The 17,504-nt window shown below is 59.7% G+C and overlaps 1 protein-coding gene across 1 annotated transcript; it reads right to left on the bottom strand.

The window, feature by feature from the left end:
* Positions 1–7,214: 7,214 nt before the first annotated feature.
* On the bottom strand, positions 7,215–15,031 carry IBA57 (iron-sulfur cluster assembly factor IBA57). The gene is made up of 4 exons (XM_086707082.1): positions 14,949–15,031; positions 14,465–14,839; positions 8,512–8,861; positions 7,215–8,364 (listed from the first exon to the last, which is right to left on the bottom strand). The coding sequence occupies exons 2-4, from the start codon at positions 14,803–14,805 to the stop codon at positions 7,973–7,975; spliced, it is 1,083 nt and encodes a 360-aa protein (XP_086563208.1). The 5' UTR covers positions 14,806–14,839; positions 14,949–15,031; the 3' UTR covers positions 7,215–7,972.
* Positions 15,032–17,504: the final 2,473 nt, after the last annotated feature.

Below are 17,504 nucleotides of genomic sequence, written 5' to 3'. Positions count from 1 at the left end.
TGCACTCAGAAGTTCTTCCATGTGTTTGCAAAGGTACTTAGATGAGCTAGTGTGCATACCTGAATTCTACGCCAAAGTAAAACTGCCTTGAAGAGAATTTATTCGTTAGTGTAGGTAGAGAAATTCATAGTCCTCTTTTACACAGTAATCACCATGCTTCAAGACAAGAAAGAAGGAAGGGAGGGAGGGAGGGAGAGAAAAAGGGGAAGGGGAGGGAGGGAGGAGGAAGGAGGAAGGAAGGGGAGGGGAGGGAAGGGAAGGGGAGGGAAGAGGAAGGAGGGAGGGAGGAAAGAGGAGGGAAGGGTAGGGAAGGAAGGGAGGGAGGGAGAAGAAAGGAGGAGGGATGAGGGAGGAAGGAGAAAGGAAGGGAGGGAAGAAGGAGGCAGGAGGAAGGAGGGAAGGGTAGGGAAGGGAACAGCAAGGAGGGAGGGAGGAGGGAAGGAAAGGAGAGGAGAGGAGAGGGGGAGGGGAGGGGAGGGGAGGGGAGGGGAGGGGAGGGGAGGGAAGGAGGGAAGGAGAAGGAGAGGATAGGGAAGGGAAGGGAAGGGAAGGGAAGGGAAGGAGAGGGAAGGGGACGGGAGGGAAGGGAAGGAGGGAAGGGAAAGGAAAGGAAAGGAGAGGGAAGGGGAGGGGAGAAGAGGGAATAGGAGGGGAGGAGACGGAAGGGAAGGGAAGGGAAGGGAAGGGAAGGGAAGGGAAGGGAAGGGAAGGGAAGGGAGAGGGGAGGGGAGGGGAGGGGAGGGGAGGGGAGGGAAGGGAAGGGAAGGGAAGGGAAGGGAAGGGAAGGGAAGGGAAGGGAAGGGAAGGGAAAGGAAGGGGAGAAGGGAAACCACCACAAGGCTTCTTGTAGGCACACACTTAATCCAAAATTCATATGGAAAGGCGCAGGCCCTAGAAGGCCTAAACATCTTGAAAAAGAAGGTAGAAGAACCGTTGTGCCTGACGTCCAGCACACGTGCAGCCACAGGAATCAAGAGGCGTGGTGTGGCAGAGAGCCACACAGATGAGTGGGATGGGGCACACACGGGGGCCCACATGGGGATCCACGCAGACATGCCCTCCTGGCCCCTGTCAGTGGTGCAAACACAACCCAAGGGAGGAGCCTTTTCAACAGATGGTGCTGGGCACCTTCCCCCAAATCCCACACCTCATGTTCACCAAACTGGTTCAAACCATGGACCTAAACACACAACAGAAACTGTAAAGATCTTGGAGAAAACCTTCAGAATCTAGGGCCTCGGCAAAGAGCTCCTGCACCTGACCCCAGAAGTGTCATACGTAAAAGGTAGAGTGGACATCAATATACCACGATGGGGCGTTTACCCACAGAGGGTGAAACACTGATCAGAAAAGACAAATGCACCCCTGTGTCTTGTGCAGTAGTGTTTATGACAGACAAGATGTGGAGGCAGCCCAAGGGTCTATCCACAGAGGGATGGATACATGAGACAGTGCAATAGTATGCAGCCACAAAAAAGGATGAGATCTCGCCATCTGCAAGGACACGGATGGAGCCAGAGTGTAATATGTTAAGTGAAATAAGTCAGACAGAGACAGACAAATACCATATGACTTCATGCCTACATAGAATTTGAGAAACAAACAAAAAGCAGAAACAGAACCACAAATACAGAGAACACACAGACAGCTGCCAGAGGGGAGGGGAAAATGGGTGAAGGGAAGTGGGAGATCCAGGCTTCCTGTATGGCACGAGGAAGTCACAGGGATGAAAGGCACAGCACAGAGAATAGTCAGTGGCTCTGTGGTAGTGTGGGTGGGGTGGGGAACACAGTGTAAGGGGCAGAGGAGCTGGATCAGTGTGGCACACAGCTGAGGCCAATGTAACGCTAAGTGGCAACTACACTTTGGTGAAAAATAAATATGCTAAACAAATGAATCAACAAATACATGAGAGGCGAGGGAGAGAAGGGGCATTACTATGGGCCCCACGGACGTTAGAGGATAACAAGAATATGGTGCACAACCCTGTGCCCCAAAGCTGATAACCCAAGTATAACAGGCCAATTGCCTGACTTGCCACCTGCCAACACCCTCTGAAGGACAAATAGCACAAATGGGCCTCTATCTACTGGTAGCTAACAACCTTCCACGACAGAAAGCACCAGGCCCAGTGGGGTTCATGGGTGAATTCCACCACACATCTCGGGGAGAAACAACACCACCTCCGCAGCCTGTCAGGAGGCAGAGCACGAAGACACCTCCTACCTCATCTGTGAGGCCAGCATTGCCCTAAGGCCAAAAGCAACAGAAACTATAAACCAGGGGCGCCTGGGTGGCTCGGTCGCTTAAGCGTCTGACTGCGGCTCAGGTCATGATCTCACAGTTCGTGGGTTCCGGCCCCATGTCGGGCTCTGTGCTGACAGCATGGCATTCTCTCTCTCCGGCCCTCCCCCGCTCGTGCACGTGCGCACTCTTTCTCTCTCTCAAAGTAAATTTAAAAAATAAAATGAAACTATAAACTACTATTGTCTCCACAACAGAGATGCCAAAAAACAAGGAAATAAAAAAGGAAGCACTGATAATTGCACCAGGTCAAAACCTAAAGCTTCTGTTGTGTGCAAGGATGGCAGGTCTAGCTATCCAGGGAGAAAGTATCTGCAAACCACAGCCGACCCTCATTCCTCTGGCCTCTGTAGGTGCAAGTTGGCCCGCTGGTCCGGTGTGTCTGTGACCCCTTATCAGTCGTCCTTGCTTATAGGCTCAGAGCGGTGAGACCGAGCTGGGGCGGGTGCTTTGTTCCACACTGAAACCAGTGTCCTCTTCCCCTTCTAAGGTGGTTGGCTCAGGGCCATGCCGCCTGCACTTCTGGACCTTTGCTGGTGGTTTCCCTACTCACACTGCCCAGGAGCGCGGAGGATGCAGAGCCATCTGGTGGTCCTCAGTGCAAGAAGGCCACCCTGGGCCTCATCCGCTGACTGCGGGTCGGGTAGTGTTGTGCCTGACATCAGGCGTCCGTGAACCAAGCGCACAGCATGCCAAGTTGCCTACTGATGGGCCATGGTCCCCCAGAAGCAAGGTGGCAGTATCTGCGGCACCTGCCGCAGGTCGTGAGTACCCTTGGCCTCGGACAAGGGAGGAGGGCCTGTACCCCAGTGCCGAGGAGGCGTTCCACCAGTGAATGCACCCAGGAGCCGCGGGGGAAGTTCAGACCAAAACCAGCACCACACACCTATGGGGGCAGCTAGAACACTCCCCGCCCCCGGATGCTGGGCAGGAGGCAGGAAACGGGGTCCCCCCCCTCCCCCCGGAGCGCACTGCGGTGCAGCAGTGCTGGGAAAACGTGCAACTCCTGGGACAATAAGCTTGCCGCCACCACCACGTGAGGCAGCCTGGCCTCTCCCGGGCCCGCATCCCAGGGACACGGAAACCGTGCGCACACAGCCCGGAGTGAACATGCACCACCCAAACGTCCCCGCCCCCGCGGGGCTGGAACAGAGCGTGACAGACCACTACACCAAGCTGCGCGAGGAGATAAGGACACAAAGCAACCTCACGAGACACAGCAGCGCCCCCTGGTGATAAGACTAACAACTCATGGGCGCGCGGACCGCGCGTGCAAGAGGGGCTGCATGAGGCCAGCGGGTCCTGTGTGATACCGCGGGGGTTCTGCAAACAGTCCCCACCGCGAGGCTTGGGGGGGACCCTGCAAACAGTCCCCACGGCGGGGGGAAGGCTGAGGGTGTACCCTGCAAACAGTCCCCAACGGGGGTCTGGGTGCAAACAGTTCCCACGGGGGGCAGAAGTGGGGAGCTGGGGAGGGAGCCTGCAAACAGTTCCCACTGCGGGGCTGGGGGAGTACCCTGCAAACAGTCCCCGCGGGGTGGGGGGAGGCTGGGGGACCTGCAAACAGTCCCCACTGCGGGGCTGGGGGAGTACCCTGTAAATAGTCCCCAAAGGGCAGGGGGGTGCTGGGGGGGGACCCTGCAGACAGTACCCAGGGGGTGGGGGGAGGCTGGGGGACCTACAAACAGTCCCAGGGAGGAGGGGTGCTGGAGGACCTGCAAACATCCCCACGGAAGGGGAGTGGCTGGGGGACCTGCAAACAGTCCCCATGGGGGGTACTGGGGGGGGGGATCCTGCAAACAGTCCCCACACCAGGGGCTGGGGGCGGGGCTGGGGTACTTGCAAACAGTCTCCACGGGAGGGGGTGGCTGGGGGATGTGCAGTCCCCGTGGGAGGGGTGCTGGGGAACAGGGAAGTGGGACCTGGTGGTGGCGATGACCTCGTTAACAGTTCCCATTAAGCCAGAGGTCCACACAAGGTGTGGGGGGACCTGAGGCAGGTCCAGAGAGGACCTGTGAGTCCCATGGCCCCCACTGGTCTTCATCCTGCCACACCTCCTGTGCTCAGAACTTCCAGGCCACCTGACACCCTACTGCCCTCCACCCAGGGGGCAGCCCTAGGCAGCGTCCCCCATTCCTCCAAACCCCATGCTTTAGATAAGGTCTAAGCCCCTGACTCCTCACCAGGGAACCCTGTCCCCATGCCCCCACTCACCACAAACCCTCCCGCAGCTCCTGCCCTGCATGGCAACAGCCGCTCTCCCACACTGCCCCTAAACTCTGCCCTACTCTACCTCTGCCCCTTGAGGACTCAGGATCCTGCCCTTTGCCCACACCCCTTCCCAAGAGCCCTGCCCCTAGCCACACTGGCCTCAGCTCTTTGAAGGGCATGCGAGGTGCGGTATTGGTCAGGATCTTTCCCCCACGGTGGGCCCTCTGTCTGGACACAGCCACCACAAATGCTTGACCCCATGCTGAATGTACCCAGCCACCCAGTGCCACCGACCCTGCACACAGTCCAAGCTCCCAAGGTGTCCCAATGCCCATGAGCCCAGCCACCCAATGTGCCCCAACCCTGCACACAGCCTATCTTCCCAATGTACCCCACTGCACATGAGCCCAGGGCCCCAGTGCTCCCCGACTCTGCACACAGCCTATCCTCTCAGTGCACCCAGTCTCCCAATGTGCTCTGACCCCACACACACCCATCCCCCTAATGCACCCCACCTCCACACACAGCCTGCCCTGTTCCCAGCTTAATCACAGAAAAGCTAACACAACCCAGCATACTTTGTGCTTTAGTTCATGGCTGGTGGGCGCTTAGTAAGCCTCTGAGTGAACAGATGAGAGAGTGAAAGGTAGCCCAGGACTCAGCAGTCTCCAGAACATTCTGTTAATCAACAGGGTCCCTGCTGGCTGGCTGCTGACCTTCCCTGACCATCTCCTCCCTTTGAGGGCTGACACAAAACAAAACCTTTGGAAATCACTCATTTTTCCCGCAAACACGAACGTGACCACACTAGATCAACATCCTCTGGGAAGAAAGTGGAGCCAGGGACCCTGAACTGTCCGGGTGCCCAGACCATAGAGAGTGGATGGGGCTCCCCACCGTCCCTGAGACACAGGCAGGCATCCACCCACGATGACTGAAATCTAAACACCAAGTCTCCACGTGGAAATTACGAAGGCTGACCACACCACATGGTGGCAAGGCCATGCTGCTGGCTGAAGCAGGAAACGGAACAGTCGCCAGGTCACCCAGAGAACACAGACAGCTCCTTACTGGGGACCTCCCCCTACCCGCAGCTCTGTGATCCCACCCCAGATGAGGCATGTGTCCACAAAGGGCTCGCTCCCACAGGAGGACTCAGAGATGCTCACCATGGTCCAGCCACCCGCCAGGCAGCACCCCACCTGAAGCCCCAGGCTCTGCACATCTGTGGCAGCTGGGGCACAGGGACTGGCCGGGACAGGCTGGTGAGTGCTGCCCGGGGACAGAATGTTCCAGACCTTCCTCCAGTCTTGGGTGCACAGCCATATGCACTCCACACAATCCAGGAAATAGCAAGATTGGTGCATTTCATGGTAGCCAAATTTTACCTCCCAGGGAACAAAAGACGTTGATGATGAGGAAGGCAATAGGAGGGTGTGAGGTCTGCCAGTTTGTTGGAAATGCAGCAAAACACAACCAAGGCTGAGGGGGGGCCAGGTGATGGGGTCTGGCAAGTGGGGTGTCATCGGGCACGTGCACCAGTGCTCACAGCAAACTCTCACGTTCCGTGTGGGGTGCTCATGATGAAACGTTGGGGGAAGCATGTCTTAACCAGCTTCACAGTGGGGGCAGGGGGCTCCCCCAGGAGGGCCAGGTCTCCAGAACCCAGTGCCCTCTGCCATCTGCCCACTGGCCACACTCTCAGGGCATTGGGGCAGAGCATAAGACCACTTGCTTCCTGGAATTCCGTACTTCTTACAAACAAACTGAGGCGGACCCAAGAACCAGCAAGGGGCTTCCCAAGTGCCTGCACTGTCCTCCTGGAGCTCGACATTGATGAACATGGAGACAAGCAGATGTAAGCATCAAACCTCAATGGGACCCCTTGGTCCCCTGGCATGTACACTGGGCAGCGCACCTTACAGCCTCTGAAAGCCGCAGACTCTTGGAAGCCCTGGTGATTCTGTGAGGAGTGACAAGGTCTGTCCAGCAAAGGAACACTTGTTTTGGACAGCAGCTTTCGGTTATGATCCCTGAGGTAGAACTCAGACTGAACAGAGTGTCTCAGGTCCCAATGACCTGGATGCCTAAGGACAGTAGGGGACACACGATCTGGAAGGCAGCATCTCACTGGGCAGCTGCTGGAGCTTTCCGCCACAGTGGCCAGCCTCCCTCCCGGTTACTCTCTCGGCTCCCGGCATGGGACTCCAGGTACCCACTCGGCGGGTGGGTCCACGGACTGTGAGGAGCCCAAGCACGTCCAGCACAGCACAGGTGCTGGGCACAGGCACACACCCACTGTGCAAGGCTGGCTCCCAGGCCCCAGGTCACATGCAGAGGGGCGCTGCACAGTCTGCAGCTGGACAGGAGACAAAGTCCTGATGTGAGGTCTGAGTGTTGGCCTGGAGACCCGCCAGTGGGGGCTGAGGGAGGGCAGTGCATACTTGCCAGTGAATCGCCCCGTGAGGGCCCAGATGCTGGCACTAACTCGGTTTCCTGTTAGCCTCTCCCCTCCGTGGATACGAAGGCAAGCCACGCCATCCACCGCAGACTTGGAGCTCCCTTGCTGTCCCAGAACAAGGCCTCTTCCTGGGACTCTGCTGGCGTACTTCACCTGGAGTGCTCTCGGTGTATCTGCTCTACCCAAAACGGAGTCCCAGCACCTTCCACCCAAAATGAAACCAGAGCTCCACACATGCTGCTTGTGCGTCACACTTTAATAGCCACTCCAGGGCATCACGCGGGACACCCCTAACCATGAGATTCACATTGCATGGGACAGTGCAAGTCAGTGGTTTCAAGAAGAGAAGAAAGTCAACCTCTTACTGTGAAAACATAGCCACGCCTCAGAAAAGCAGCAAGTAAACCAAGCAGAAGCTCTTCCTTGTCAGAGCCCTGCTGTCCCACCCCAGGGCAGCTCCTGGGGTGGAGGGGGAGGGGCGCAGCAGAAACCTTGGTGCACAAGTGGGGCCCCCATGTGAAATTCACAGGGTGTCCCACAGCCAGCACATGGCACACCAGTTCCCAGGGCCCACCTGCCCTTTCAGCCAACCCCAGATGGAGAGGAATGCAGGCAGCCTGGGGACAAGGCTCTGGACCGTCCTGTCCTCAGCCAATAGATGAACCACCTCCAAACCCACACAGCTGGGACCCTGTCCTTCCCCATCGGAGGGAAACTGCAGCTCACCTTGGCACAGGGGCACGTGAAGGGCTGGCTCCTCCTCCTGGGTCCCCAGGAGGACTCCTGCAGCTCACAGCCACAGAGCAGCAAGGGATGACAGCCACAGCTGCCCGTGGGACCCTCTTTGGGAAGCACGGTGGGCGGGAAACACAAGCCAACCACACCTGCAGCCCTGGGAGCTAGGAGGCCAGCCTGCAGAGTGCAGCAGATGGACAGAGCCCTCCAGGGCACCCTGGCAGCCCCAGGGCTGCAGGAGCAGAGGGACGTCCTTCCTGGCTACTTGGCGACTGTGGGCCACCAGTCCGGTACAGACACAGTCAGGGCCACCTGGCCGCTGTTGGAGGTCCTGATGTGGAGAGGGCCCTTAATCTTCTCTGCCCGCAGCAAGGCGAGGCCCACATCCCCCTGGCCAGCCCTGTACTTGCCGGCGGCCTGACCCGACTCGGTGAGCACTGGGGCGCCCAGAGCGATGCCATCCTCAGGGACAGGCCCCAACAGCTGCACTGGGAACAGGCGTTTGCGGATGACGCCCATGTGGTGGGTGCGGGCGGTCAGCTCCTGGCCTATGTAGCAGCCCTTACTGAAGCTGACACCATTCATGAAAGCCAGGTTGGACTCCAGGGGCAGGGCCACTCCTGGGGGCAGGTCCCGGACCCCCTCAGGAACGCCTGTGGGGTGGGAGAGAAGAAGCTCTCTGAAGGCTAAAGCCTCCTCGGGGGCTGGGGGATGGTGGGCTCGTGGAGAAGGGCCAACACTGGACACAGCGCCTGAGCCCTCCCCCCGCCCCCACCAGCACAGCCCCACCCCGTCCCTACCTTGCTGGTACCGGTGTCTGTGATAATCCCGGGGGTCTCCGAGCCGGCCTCTGGGCACCGGCACCAGGCCCTCATCCCGGATGAGAAGCCGCCAGCCCATGCGGGCGGTCCGGGGGTCGGGGGTGAGGACGCTGGTTCTGTCAGTCCGCTCCCGCAACGGCGCGGCCCCACAGACCTCCTCGGGGCAGTCAGGCAGCAGAGCCCACACACGCAGCTCGGGGCACGGCTCCACCACGACCTTCCGCCGGATCCTGTACAGTGCCAGGTGTGTCTCCAGGGCGCCCAGCACCGCGCTGTCACACTCCAGGAGGAAAGCGGGCGCCTGTTCAGCGAGCTCATGCTCTGGGAGCCTGCAGGTAGGGGCAGGGGCTCCTGAGGGTTGGCCTGGGGCCACCGCTCTCCACCCACCGTGCTCCAGACCCCAGGTCTGCTGCGGGACCCTCCCTACCCGGGGTGCGAACCACAGGGAGCGGTCCACTTGGTGGAAGACAGGCCGTGGCTGGGCAGGTGGGACCCAGGTCCGGGGACCACAGTGCTGTTGGTCTGGTCCTCCACGTGAGGGGGAGAGCTGCAGGCAGCCTCACAGGACCAGGACCTGCCTCCTCTGGCCCATAGAAGCCAAGGGTCTGAGGTGGGTGCCCTCAGCACTCACGATGGGGGGCAGGCTGGGGGGTAGGTGGGACACCAAGCAGCGGACAGAGCCGAGGGGATGTGCTGTGAGGCCACATACAGTCTGCCCAGAGCCACCTCCCACTTCCCAAGGAGAGCCCTGGAACCCTGTCAGGGCCCCACAACCACCCTGACTGCACTCTGGACCCCCACTGCCACAGCAGCAACCCTGGAACCTGGTGTGCTAACCACATGGGACACGCAGCACAGAGAAGAGACTGGTACAGGGACCTCAGGGGAGACGTTCAGGACCCACAAGAGTATATAACCAAGATCCTGGTCGTAGATGTGGACAGGACTAGGATCCCCAGCCCAGTGGAAACAGAAAGGGAACGGATAACACCTTCCATGAGAGTGCCTGAGAAACTACCAGCTAGTACCCCCTCCCCCTCCCCCAGGGCCCATCATCTGGTGTCCCAGACCCCTCCTCAGGGCCCAACATCTGGTATCCCAGACCCCTCCCCAGGGCCCACCAATTGGTGCCCCCAACCCCTCCCCCAGAGCCTATTATCTGATGTCCCAGACCCCTCCTCCCCCAGAGCCCACGAGCTGGTGCCCCCAACCGCTCCCCCAGAGCCTACCAGCTGATGCCCCCAACCTCTCCCCCAGAGGCCACCTGGTTCTGATTGGACTAGCTCATCAGCTGGTATACTTTTGGGGGAGGGTTCATGGAACCAGCTGATGTCGCTGACCTCTACCCTTGATCCCATCATCTGGTGCCCCCCGACCACTCCCCCAGAACCCACCAGCTGGTGCCAACCCCTCCCCCAGAGCCCACCAGCTGGTGCTTTTGACCTCTACCCTTGACCCCATTAGATGATGCCCCAACCCCTCCCCCAGAGTCAACAACTGGTGCTCGCCCACCTCTCCCCTCAGAGCCCACCAGTTGGTGCCCCTGACCCCTTCCCCAGAGCCCACCTACTGTGACCCCAATCCCACCCCATCACTTGGTGTCCCTTACATGTACCCTTGACCCCATTAGCTGGTGCCCCAGAACCTTCCTCTCAAATCCATCAGCTGGTGCCCCTGACCACGCCCCCACAGCCCCATCAGCAGGCGACCCTGACCTCTACCCTTTACCTCATTAGCTGGTGCCCCTGACCCCTCCCCCAGAGCCCACCAGCTGGTGCCACCCACCCCTCCCTGCAGAGCCCACCAGCTGGTGCTCCCCACCCCTCCCACAGAGCCCACCAGCTGATGTCCATGGCCCCTCCCTCAGAGCCCATCAGCTGGTGCCCCCAGACAGTACAGGATTAAGTGCTGCCGTGGAGAAACCAGTTACCCCCACAGGAAAGAAAAGCAAGGACTTGCTTGGGGTCCCACCTCTGGGGGCTCACCCTACAGTGCACACTCTATCGTGTCCACATTCCCCACCCCCACTCCCACCACAAACAGCAGCCATGGGTCACACTGATACAAGTGGGCAGAACCACAGGGTATCAAGGTGTGTGAGTCCAATCCCAAGCAGTTCCACTTGTCAGACTTCGAGGTGACCTACGGGTCAGACAAATGGTAAAAAGCCAGGAGAGGAGCTGGGGTGAGAAGGGCAGGTGTGCTGCACAGGGGACAGGGGACCCAGTGGTGGTGATGGAACAGCTGTCCTCATCGAGGTCACAGGGGCCACACATGTGACCAAGGCACAGACACCAGCAAGTGTGTTCACACGTGCTGGCGCATCAAGTCTGCGGGGATCCTGCATGAGCTCTGTTAGTGGCCCGTGTCCCACCCCTGATCGTGACCCCAGACTCCAGGAGGCAAGACACCGCCCTGTGGGACTGGGGCAAGAGTGCACAGGCCTCCCTGCTCCTTCCCGTGCTCCCTGTGAATCCACCATTATTTCAAAAGAGTCATAAAGGAAAAAAAGCTGTCTCAGAGGACGGGGCTCCGGATGTCTATGCAGGTTGGGAGGAAGCAGCAAAGGGGTATCTCCCACCGTAAACCGCCCCGCACTGTTAGGGTTCTCTGCCACATGCACCTGTGTTTTCATTTTAAGTCTCGGGTAAAAACCACCCTCAGAGACAACATGAAAGATGGCAGGGGAGGAATAAGGCAGGGCTGGGCACAATGTGAGGTCGTGGGGGAGCACCAGCCTCTGAGGGTCCTGGTCAGGGAGCCAGGTTCCCAGGGGTGCTGAGGCAGGTCAAGGCAAGCAGGTCCCCATTCTGGGCTCAGGCACTTCCCTGGCCACCTGTGCCCATGACTGTGCGCCAGGCAGACCCTGGGGGCCAACAAAGCTAGAGTGCACCCCGGCCCCCCTGTGCCCCCAAATCAGACTGTCTGCTGCACTTGCTACAGCTGAGGAACGGGGGTGGTGGGGAGGAGGTGCACCTGTGCCCAGGGTTGCTTGCCAGGCCTGACCCATTCGATGTCAGGACCACCAACACCCCCAGCCCTGAGTCACAAGCACAAATGTCCCCAGATGCCTGGTGGCACTGCCTCTGGGCCAGTGTTGCCAGGTAAATTTATCAGATAAACAGTGAACGATGTCTTTAGCAAAAAGCACCTTCCAAACACTGCAAAGAACGTCCTTACTCTAAAAGTCACCCGCTGTCTATCATGCCCTGCACTCTTGTTGCTAAGCATGGCTGCCCCTCCTAGGGTCACAAGTGCAGCTGCAGGAAGAGGGAGGCTGGGGGACAGCTGCGGCCTCACCAGCTGGCCTGGCTGTCAGGGCACAGGCTGTGTGAACACCAGAAAGGGAGGCCTGGGCCCGCCTAACCCCATGCCCAGAGCACAAGGAAAGCCCTCCCCCAAGAGTCTGATGTCCTCTCTGCACAGCACCCACCACCCTGTCATCTGCGACCCCCATAAACACAGGGTGTCTACCCTATGATCACACAAATACGGTCCCTCGAGGACATGGCAGATGTCAGGGTGTGAGGTGTGGGCAGGTATGGGACACAAGGAGGCCAGCAGGAACAGGATTGTACCTGGAGAACTGAGTCAGGCTGACTGGTGTGCTCCAAGGCACTTGGGGGAGTGGCCTACCAGGTGCCCATGGAGGACTGAGGACATAGTGCCCTCCAAGGTCCCCAAGAGGTGCCCCAAGGAGTGAGACCACGGCAGGGGGACTGAGCGGAGGCCACATGGGAGCCACATGGGAGGTTCCTGGAAGTAGGTGTCCCTGGCCCCACATTCCACTGAGCACACACAGGCCAGACTGCACCACCCAGGAACTGCTGAGATCCACACGAAGGGAAAGAGGTGGGAAGGCGAGGTGCATGTCCTGCTGGAAACAAGGGAGCAGGGGACCGACCCGATCCGCAGAGCAGCAGACACAGACTGGGGAGCTTCCCACAAGAGCCAGCGATACCGTCCGTAGCGGAACCCAGAGCACCTTGTATGCAGCCAGTGCCTGAAGAAGGCTCCCCAGACAGCACACGTGTGGCTGGGACAGGAACACACACAGCGTCACCAGAGGGAACGAGGACAGCAGGGGGAGGAGACCTGAAACATCACATGTGACCAGGGGCCATCACTCAGAACACACAAGAACACTGAAAAGTTCAAGGGTCAAGAAACAGACAACCCGATTAGAAATGGGCCAGAGACCTTAACAGGCACCTCCCCACAAAGAGTATGCACGTTGCAAACAAGCCATTGCTTGCTGGTGGGGACCCGAAACCGCACAGCCATCATGGAAGTGTTTGGTGGTTTCTCAAAAAACCAAACATTGTTGCACGGTGCGACCCAGCAGTCGACCTTCTGGGCCTTAACACAAAATCCTGGACGCAGATGTTTACGGCAGCTTACCCACAACCACCCAAACTTGGAAGAACCAAGACGTCCTCCACGAGGTGACGGGTGAAGAGACTGCAGTCCATCCAGGCCAAGCGACATCACTCAGCGCTAAAGAGAAATGGCTTAACCACATATCACTAAGTGGAAGCAGCCAATCCTAGATGGCTGCGCACTGTGGGACTCCAAGTGCCCAGCGCTCTGGAAAAGGAAAACCACGAAGACAGGAAAAGGATCCCCCCCCCCCCCAGTGGCTTCGGGGATTAGGGAAGGGAGGGATAACTCTGGGCACAGGGAGGCTGGGCTGTCAGGGTGGTGACAGCCATCACGTGATGGGTCCATGTCATCCCATACTTGTCCTCCCCACGAAAGGATGGGCCCTGGGTGCTGCAGCATCAATGCGGGTCCCCCAGGTGAGGACGCTGCCGTGAGGGAGTCTGTGCCTTCCCCGCGGTCATGCTGTGAACTTAAATGGGCTGCAAAAACTAAAGTCCACTTTCAAAGCAAAAATCCCAAGCTACCCCTAGAACAAGGTGTTACGCCTGGGAAACCAGAACAGGGGGCCATGAGGCAGGAAGTAGATGAACCAAAAGGAGAAACTCCAGAGAGCACCAGGCAGGGACAGAAAGCTGGACAGCGCTGGGCTCCCAGGAGGGTGGCCCTCTCTCCAGAGCAGCCCAGTCAGCCGCAGGTCAGGTGTCCTCCCCTCGATGCCCAGGCCCCCCATGTCCTTCCCCAAGTGACCCGCCCTGAAGATCCTTTCGCAGCCTCTGAGAGTTCACGCCAGATGCCCGGGCTCCGGGTGACCCCTAGCAATCCGCACCCTACCCGTCAGGCGGCCTGCCACTCCGCGGCTCCCGTCCCTCTTCCCTCCCCCTGGGTGCCCCTGCCCCTCGACCTTCCCCCTGGCTGCGGCCGCCTCTCCTCCCTCCACCTAGGTAGCCCAGCCCCTTCTCTCTCCACCTAAGTGACTCGGCCCCGCCCGGGCTCCCGTCCCTCCTCCCTCCCGTTGGGTGCGGCCGCCTCTTCTCCTTTCCTCGGTGTGTCCCCGCCCTCCTCCCGCCCCGGCGGCCTGCCCCTCCTCTCTTCCCCCCCCCGGCCCCCGGGTGTCCCCGCCTCTTCTCCTCTCCTCTGTGTGTCCCCGGCCCGGCTCCCGCCCCTCCCTCCCTCCCCCTGGGTGCCCCGCTCCGGATCCCGCCCATCCTCCCTCCCCCTGAGTGGCCCCGCCCCTCCCCCGCCCCTCTGGGTGGCCCCGCCCCGGCTCCTGCCCCTCCTCCCTCCCTCCGGGTGCGGCCGCCTCTCCTCCCTCCCCGAGGCCTGCCCCTCCTCCCTCCGCCTGGTGCGGCCGACTCTCCTCCCTCCCCCGGCGGCCTGCCCCTCCTCTTTCCCCCTGGGTGTCCCCGCCCCTCCTCCCTCCTCCCTCCTCCCTCCTCCGTGCGGCCCCGCCCGCCCCGGCTTCCACCCCGGCTGCCGCCCCGGTTCCCGCCCCGGCTCCCGCCCCTCCGCCTTCCCCCTCCCTTTAGGTACTGCAGACGCCCGCTCTCACCGGTAGACAATGACGTCGTATAGCGTGCGGCCCTGAATGTTGAGAAAGTGGGCGTAGCCCGCCCGCGCCGGGGGTAGGGTAGCGCCGTCCGCAGGACCCGGAAGCGGCAGCTCATTGGTCAGCAGCCCCAGGAGGAACGGCGCGGAGTCTGGCCCGCGCACGCGCACCAGGGTGCGCTCGCCCAGCGGGAAGCAGGCCCAGGTCGCTCCGTCCGCGGGGTCGCCGCCGTGACGGCTCGAACCGTGGGCGAGGCGGCGCTTCGGGGTCGCACGCAGCCGCCAGCGCCAGGCCCGGCTGCCGCGCCCCTGAGCCGCGCCCCGGAGCAGCGCCGCGGCCGCCATCTTAGGGAGGAGTAAGGCGGCTCGAAGGGGCGGGCTGGGCGGTGGCGCTGGCAACTGGGTGGACGCCACAGCGGCCTCTGCCGGCGGGCGGGGCTGCACGTGGGGGCGGGGCGTGCGCGGGGACGAGACATGCGGGGCGGGACTTGTGCGGAGAAGGGCAGGCCTGCGCGCGAGACGGAGCTTCGAGAGGGGCGGGAACGAAGTGTGCTGGGCGGGACTTGTGCCGGCGAGGGGCGGGGACGGAGCTATGAGGTGGGGCTTGTGCCTGAGGGGCGGGGCCAGGCGCTATCCGTCAGCCTCCCGCCCGCCCCCTGACTGTCCTGGCTGGGCACCTCCGTAGGACGCACCTGCCCTGCTCCTGGTCTCCAAGAGGTTTCCTCTTGCTTTACTATGGTGATGTGCATGTAAGATGAGGGTCTCCATCGCTGAAATCTCAAGCGCACAGTTCAGCCCCAGCCAGCGCGCGCTTATCGTGTACAGCCGTCCCCCACTTCTATCCAGAACTTGCCATCTTCCTGCCGACCACTAATCCCCTTCACCCGGCCCCCAGCCCGTGGGGCCCCCAGTCCCCTCTGTCTCCGGGAACCTGACTCCCATGAGTAGGATCGCACAGTGTGTGTCGTGCTGTGACTGGCTGATGCCATATAACGTCCTCCAGGTTCGTCTGTTCGGTAGCAGGTGTCCGATCTTCCTCTTGAAGGATGGGTGAGATTTTGTTGTATGGATGTCCCACAGGTTGCGGACGTCTGTGTTACTTCCACCCCTTCGGTGTTGTAGATGTTGCTGCCATATGTATGCACATCTCTCGGAGACCCTGCTCTCAGTTCCTTTGGGTGTTGTGTGTACAACCATGCTCCTGTGTGTCCTCTGCTCACACTCTGCCCTTCTCTCTGACACTTAGGATCACCCCCTGTGCTTGAGGGGAAGTCTGCGACACCAGCTGGAAGTCTGCCACACCAGACTGCCACACCAGTCTGACCCTGTCCACATGGAGTCAGCGTCAGACCCCACAGGCTCAGCCCCACAAGACCACCCCCACTTCAGGTGCCAACCCCAAGTCCAGATGACACCTGTGCTCTGAGCCACAGGCAACAGATCAGAGGTTCCCACGGCCCTTCCTCAGGTTTGATGAATGTTCTGGAGGGGCTCAGAGAACTCAGGGAAATGTTTCACTTTCTAGATTAGTGGTTTATTACAAAAGGATATGACTCAGGGACAGCCTGATGGAAGAGACGCCCAGGGTGAGGCACTGGGGAAGGGGTGGGAAGCTTCCATGCCTCTCCAGGCATGTCACTCTCCCCACATCTCCACGTGCTCCCCAGCCTGGAAGCCCCCCCCCCAACCCCAAGACCGTCCCTCTCAGTTTCATTGTATAGACGTGATTGATTAATCCATTGCCCGTTGGTGATTGATTCCATCTCCCCTCCCCAGAGGTCAGGGGCAGGACTGAAGCCTCCAACCCTCTGGTCCCACGGTGGGGTCCATAAGCCACCAGCCGCCATCCCTAGGGGCTTTCTTTCTTTTTTTTTTTTTTTTTAACGTTTATTTATTTTTGAGACAGAGAGAGACAGAGCATGAATGGGGGAGGGGCAGAGAGAGAGGGAGACACAGAATCAGAAGCAGGCTCCAGGCTCCAGGCTCTGAGCCATCAGCCCAGAGCCCGACGCGGGGCTCGAACTCACAGACCGCGAGATCGTGACCTGAGCTGAAGTCGGATGCCCAACCGACTGAGCCACCCAGGTGCCCCCCCTAGGGACTTTCCAAAGTCACCGCAACAACATGAACTCGGGCTTGTTATGAACACCATGACACCTTCATTGCTGTCTTCAGTTGGGAAACCCAAGGGCTTTAGGAGCTCTGAGCCAGGAAAGAGTGACAAGGGCCAAGTCCGTATTTCTTACTATAAATCACACTATCACAGGAATGTACCCTGAGGGCAATTGCCGGTTCATACAGTAATTCTGTGTCTAATTTTTCTTTTTTTTTTTCTTTTTTTTTTTTTTTTTTTAATTTTTTTTTTCAACGTTTTATTTATTTTTGGGGGGACAGAGAGAGACAGAGCATGAACGGGGGAGGGGCAGAGAGAGAGGGAGACACAGAATCGGAAACAGGCTCCAGGCTCTGAGCCATCAGCCCAGAGCCTGACGCGGGGCTCGAACTCCCGGACCGCGAGATCGTGACCTGGCTGAAGTCGGACGCTTAACCGACTGCGCCACCCAGGCGCCCCTGTGTCTAATTTTTCAAGGAACCTCCATACTGTTTTCCTAGGTGTGTGAATCAGTTGTGCAACAGATGCCACACACTGGGTGGCTTATACAACACACACCTGTTTCTCAAAGCTCTGAAGGCTGGAGGTCCAGGAACAGGGCCGGTGTCTGCTGAGGCCTCTCTCCGTGGCGTGCACATGGTGCCTTGTCACCTTTGGTGTCTCTTCTGAGAAGACACCAGGCCTGCAGGGCCAGGGCTCGGGGATCCCTAATTACTTCCGGAGGGCCTATCTCCAGACACAGTCACACGGGGGACCAGAGCTTCGCATGTGGGTATTTGGGGGGCATAGCTTTTGAGCCCTGTTTCCCCCATCAGCTATTGTCCTGTTTTTGCTCCCCTTTGGGGGAAACTGAGAGACTGTGTGCTGCATAAGAACTGCCTCTTAATTCTCCTGCACTCCCCAGAGCCCCAGCCAAGGTGGGAGATGGAAG

Source organism: Puma concolor, chromosome A1 (genome assembly GCF_028749965.1).
Source record: "Puma concolor isolate L17-30 chromosome A1, mPumCon1.1.hap2, whole genome shotgun sequence".
NCBI lineage: Eukaryota > Metazoa > Chordata > Mammalia > Carnivora > Felidae > Puma > Puma concolor.
This window is presented reverse-complemented; position numbering and strand designations above follow the sequence as displayed.

Bases quoted from the DNA above. Each gene is read 5' to 3' on its own strand.
- IBA57 (XM_086707082.1), bottom strand. From the start codon at position 14,805: ATGGCGGCCGCGGCGCTGCTCCGGGGCGCGGCTCAGGGGCGCGGCAGC. The intron at 8,862-14,464 runs GTGAGAGCGGGC...CCCTACCTGCAG, and splicing joins TACGACGTCATTGTCTACCG to GCTCCCAGAGCATGAGCTCG. The intron at 8,365-8,511 runs GTAGGGACGGGG...CCCACCCCACAG, and splicing joins CAGACACCGGTACCAGCAAG to GCGTTCCTGAGGGGGTCCGG.